The sequence below is a fragment of the Saccostrea echinata genome, unplaced genomic scaffold (assembly GCF_033153115.1).
Source record: "Saccostrea echinata isolate AGI-Se365-2 ecotype Australia unplaced genomic scaffold, CSIRO_AGI_Sech_v1 ptg000002l, whole genome shotgun sequence".
Classification (NCBI taxonomy): Eukaryota; Metazoa; Mollusca; class Bivalvia; order Ostreida; family Ostreidae; genus Saccostrea; species Saccostrea echinata.
In genome coordinates this window covers 6,758,979-6,764,978 of record NW_026889751.1, presented here as the reverse complement: position 1 = coordinate 6,764,978, position 6,000 = coordinate 6,758,979, and the positions used below count along the sequence as shown (strand labels likewise).

The following is a 6,000-nucleotide window of genomic DNA, read 5'->3' as shown; positions in this document are numbered from 1 at the left end:
ATTTTGAGTATTTTTTTTTTTGAAGTGCCATTTCAAAAAATTTGTATCACTATATCCTCTATTTTAATTGTATATTAATTTGTTATATACTCCCAGAAACCATATTTTGGGGTATACAAAAATCATCATGTCTATATCTGTCATGCTGTTCCTGTCTAACCATGCAATTTATTTAAACTTTGTAATTGAGACTGAACATTGGAGGTAACTTTGAAATAGAGAAGTTAAAGGAACTTCTGCTTATGATCATAGTGTGTGACATGACCTTACCTGAAGGCCAGTTGAACAAGTTCAAGGTCACTGGCAGGAAAGTGTATAATTTTTGTCTGATGCATAACTTTTTAATGGAAAAACAATGGAAGTTTATGCTTTAAAAAAAAATAATGACCTGAGAGTGTGTCATGACTTTGACCCAAGGTCATTTTTATAAGTTCAAAGTCACTGGCAAGCAAAAAAAAAAGGGATTTTTCCTTTCCTGTCACAGGAAGATTGGAGCTTATTGAAAACAAACGTGTGACCTTGACCCAGGTCAGTTGGTGTTCAAGGTCATTTGCAGAAAAAGTCCAAATTGACCTGTTCCTATCACTTTGTAACATTGGATGCCTGAACATCAATCAAATATTGCTTATAACTTTGTAATAGAGACACATTAGAAACCAGTACCTAGGGGTGTGTCATGATCTTGGCCCAAGGTCATTTATGTCTTCTTGGTGCCAAAAGAATTTTTAGCTATAAAAGTATGTTTTATAAGTTTGTGTGCTACAAAACATGTTTATTTTACAGTATCAAACTGAAGGTTGACCTATTGAAGATCTGGATATGGATATTGTTAATATTTTTAACCATAAAAATCATCATCGCAACATGAGGGGTCCTAAGTACACTAGTGGTTGTTGGACCCCTGACAAACTTCATTCGATGTTTTGTGAGCTGTCTGCAGCAATGTCTTTTGGGGAAATTACAAATTCTGATTATTTTTCCTATCACTATAGACCAATCACATCAAGCCTTTCAGTGACAAACAACTTGTAGCAGTCGTGCATTGAAGTTTCACCACTTATTATGTTTACTTTTAAATGTCAACTTATGAAAGCCTGAATTTGATTGGTGCTTCTCATTGAGAGAATTAAAAATTGATGAAGTTTGTCGAGTCCCAGAACACGAGTAGACTCGGTGGACATTGTCAGGCTGATTAAAAAATTAAATTAACGAGTGGGCTTTTTAAACTTTACCTTTGGGAGCATAAAATATCTGAATTCAGGAAACTGCATGAATATTAATAAACAAACTAATGGCAAACATTCTTTTAAAATTGGAAGGACTTATCACAGTTTGATAACAAATTTTAAAACAGTTGTGAAATTTTGCAGGGGTCAATAAAATGACAGTGTAAAGTTGGAAAGATGGGATCTGGTTCTAGTACTCTGACTCCTCCATCTTCCCCTGAGCCAGACAGCCCAATACTGTCTCACCGGGCCCTATCACCAGGTATGTACATGTACCACTGAGCCAGACAACCCAATACTGTCTCACCGGGCCCTATCACCAGGTATGTACATGTACCACTGAGCCAGACAGCCTAATACTGTCTCACCGGGCTGTATCACCAGGTATGTACATGTACCACTGAGCCAGACAACCCAATACTGTCTCACCGGGCCCTATCGCCAGGTATGTACATGTACCACTGAGCCAGACAGCCCAATACTGTCTCACCGGGACTTCTCACCAGGTATGTACATGTACCACTGAGCCAGACAGCCCAATACTGTCTCACCGGGCCCCATCACCAAGTATGTACCTGTCCACTGAGCCAGACAGCCCAATACTGACTCACCGGACCCCATCACCAGGTATGTACCTGTTCCACTGAGCCAGACAGCCCAATACTGTCTCAATGGGCCCTATCACCAGGTTTGTACATTTACCACTGAGCCAGACAGCCATGGGCCTTTTCATTGTGAAGATAAACATTTATCTTACTTTTTGAGTATGAGACAAGGATACTTTTATGCCAGCAGTGCAAGAAAGGGGATTTTTTTTAATACCATCTGTGCAAGAAAGCAACGCACATTGATAAGTATCTTGCATGATGAAAAAAAGTACTAGTAAAGCCATGCAAATCTTCCACATTGCACTGAGTTATTCAAGAGGTTATTGACAGCAAATTCACCAGCATGACATTTCGTTGGAACATTTATATAAAGATTTTGTGACAGTTCAAGATGCTGTTAATGATTTCTTAGTGACTGCTCTGTAAATCTTACTACTGGTTTTGGCATTTTATTTCTTTATAACAAAGCAGAAATGCCAATTAGTGAGGATGAAATCATATTTGTTGCTCAAGTATGCATGCTTTCTTTCACAGTAACTCCATTAAAAAAAAAAATCATACCTATACAGCAGCCTATGCATTGATTATTTTATAAGCTGCATGCATGTAAGCTGGCATATAATTATATACACATAATACTTTGAATGTGCCTTAATTTTTGACATTGAGTAAATTGATGCCAGGTCAAATATTTACTGTTGAATCTTGTAGAATTTCATTGACATAATTGCAATAAACCCATTCATTGATTGTATTCATAGCGATAATCAGCCATTTCTCATTTGAAATTTACCACTAATTAGCCCTGATGCAAACATTTTCTTGTTCCAGCATGATTATTTTTTAATTTAACAAAATCATGATACGATTGAGTCTGAGTAGCGGAGCAGAGAATTTTTTAAGGTTTTTAGAAGTTACTGTTCAGTTGAGAAACAAGACAAAGGGGAAAAATCCATTAAGAAATGAAAGAAGAAAAGTAAACAAATCCTGAAGATTACTTTCTTCTATCACTTTTTAGTGGGAAAGGAAATGAAAAGCCTTAAAGTGGCTTCAATATGAGCTAAGAGCCATACGTTGTCAAAAATATGTGTCATAATACTTGTACTTTTATTTGATATGTTAAATCATAGTTTTGCTACCATTTTTAACTTTGATCGTATCCAATCTGAGTTGGTATAAGTTTTAGTTTAATTGTTCCACCTTAGGAATACTGCTCTAGTCATAGCTTTTTATACAAGTGCCATAAGAGGGCATTTTGATGAATAAAACATTTACAAGATCAAGACAAAGTGAAATCTTACCCTGCTCAAGTGCATTAAAAATGAAACCAATTTTTGATTGAAAATAAAAATGCAACATGAAGGCGAAAAGGGAATTGAGCAATTACTTTGCTGATAATAGAAGCACAGTATAGTGAATAACAAGACAGTGTAAATGATTTAGGTGTGATACTGATCTATATAAATTGTGGTGCTGATTACAACACAATAAAACTCAGTTAAAGCATTATAGCAAAGTTCTGGGGACCTGAAAATTTAATTTACTATATATCCATAATGTGTTACATCTATATAACAAATTTGTTAAAGTATTACATAGGGAATTCGCAATATACATTTTTATGCCCCGCCATGAATATGGCCGGGGCATATAGTGTTTGTCATGTCCGTCTTCCGTCCTTCCATCCTTCTGTCCTTCCGTCTGTCCTTCCGTCACACTTTGCGTTAAGCTCTGTTCAAAGCTCAGTTTCAAAGAAACTATCCAAGATATTTTTATCAAACTTCATATGCTGATAGATATTGATGAGAGCTATGCAACTGCATCAACTTTTTTTGACCTTGACCTTTCTTTTGACCTTGACCTCACTTTTCTTAAATTAATGTTTAGCTCAGTTTTAAAGATACCATTCAAGATAGTGTTATCAAACTTCAAATGCTGATACATACTCATGAGAACTATTCAACTGCATCAACATGTTTTGACCTTGACCTTACCTTTGACCTTGACCTCACTTTTCTTAAAGTAGTGTTTAGCTCAGTTTTCAAGATACCATTCAAGATAGTCTAATCAAACTTCACATGTTGATACATACTGATGTAAACTATTTAACTGCATAAACATTTTTTGACCTTGACCTTTCTTTTGACCTTGACCTCACTTTTCTTAAATTAATGTTTAGCTCAGTTTTAAAGATACCATTCAAGATAGTGTTATCAAACATCAAATGCTGATACATACTGATGAGAACTATTCAACTGTATCAACATGTTTTGACCTTGACCTTTCCTTTGACCTTGACCTCACTTTTTTTAAATTAGTGTCAAACTTCATATGCTGATACATACTGATGAGAGCTATTCAACTGCATCAATATTTTTTGACCTTGACCTTTCCTTTGACCATGACCTCACTTTTTTTAAATTAGTGTTTAGCTCAGTTTTAAAGAAACCATTCATAATATTTTTATCAAACTTCATATGCTGATACATACTGATGTAACCTTTTCAACTGCATCAACAATTTTTGACCTTGACCTTTCCTTTGACCTTGACCTCACTTTTCTTAAATTAGTGTCAAACTTCATATGCTGATACATACTGATGTAAGCTATTCAACTGCAACAATATTTTTTCACCTTGACCTTTCCTTTGACCTTGACCTCACTTTTCTCAATTTGTGTTAAAACATTGCATTACTAATATACCCTCGGCGGGGCATTCATGTCCTATGGACATATTTCTAGTTTCCATCAAGTATGACTACCAAATGTATTTAGGGAAGTATAAAATACAAAATTTACTTTGGAGTTCAAAAGTTTTTGGATGAATAGATTTGATGTAAGTTTTTTTGGTTGAGAGACTGAGGCTACAGTTTTTCTGAGGAGATCCCTTCCCAAGTTACTATAAGCCCAATAGTAACCAAATTTGAATTGATGATGCATTTAGGGATGCAGACTACCAGGCATGCTTGGGATGCTGGATCTGACCTACATTTCTGGATAAGTTTCAGTAACAGGTCCATTCCTAAGTTACTGTATGGTGACCAAACTTGCAATGGATGATGCATATAGGTATGTACTCGGCCAGTCATGTTTCAGATGCTGGATAAGTCAACCTACGTTTTTGGACCCATGAGTGACCAGATTAAAGTTTTCAGAGCAGGTTTTCCAAGTACTGATTTAAATACCTACGATGACCAAACTTGCAATGGTGATGCAACTAGGGATGCATCCTACCAGACTTGCTTCAGATGCTGGATCTGATATAAATAAGCTGCAGGTTTAAGTTTTTGGAACAGATCCATTCATAAATAACTACAAGCCTTATGATGACTGAACTAGCATGAATGATGCATCAGATGTCATGCTTAGTACCAGTCTGTATCAGACCTACATTTCCAGATGAGTGACCAAATTAAAGGTTTTGGAGCAGCTAGGTCATCCAAAGTAACACAAAGTCAACTTGGACCGAATCTGCATGGATGATGCATCTAGGGATTTACATTACCAGATTTGTTTAGGATGCAGAATCTTCCGTACCTGGATGATCTGACCTACATTTTTCAGGTGATCCAAACATATATTTTTAGCAGGTCCATTCCCAAGAAAGTATAGTTCCTAGTGAGACCAAAATTTCATGGATGTGCATCTAGGAATGCACATTACCAGAATACTCATTTGGTGCCTTCATTTATTGATAATATTCACTGATGTGAGATTAAATTGTTATCTTTGATTACTTATGTTTTATGATGTTGTAATCTTTTGTAAGATGACAGTTTTGTTCATTTTAAAGCAAACTACTTATCCTAAATTGTTACGGTCGGTAATTTTAAGCACTTTTGGAAATGTGATTGAAGTTAACTTTAATCTGGTTGAATAAAATGTGTTAAAAAGATTTCCTCTGAAGAAAAATTCACATTAATTTCAACACATTACAGAATATGTATTTCAGGAACATGAAGGTAAAAAAGATTACATGAACACTATTATTTCTGATAATGCTGAAATACTGTTAACATACTTAGATTAGTGGTAATCTTATTTTAGCACCTTTCTTTCTCCTTATGTCAGCTATTTTAAGTATATGCTAATATGTGATAAAAACAAATCCTATAGAGGCTTGGCTCCAAAAGCGTTAATTTATGATAATCGTTTGATTTTGAAG

At 35.4% G+C, this 6,000-nt stretch overlaps 1 protein-coding gene across 1 annotated transcript in view; it reads left to right on the top strand.

The window, feature by feature from the left end:
• The first annotated feature begins 1,394 nt into the window (after positions 1 to 1,394).
• LOC133206229 (paladin-like) overlaps positions 1,395 to 6,000 on the top strand; it is an 89,800-nt gene continuing 85,194 nt past the window's right edge. The window contains exon 1 of the mRNA XM_061342180.1: positions 1,395 to 1,488. Within this exon, the coding sequence (XP_061198164.1) occupies positions 1,404 to 1,488 (85 nt within the window). The 5' untranslated portion in view covers positions 1,395 to 1,403. The remainder of the gene's footprint in view (positions 1,489 to 6,000) is intronic.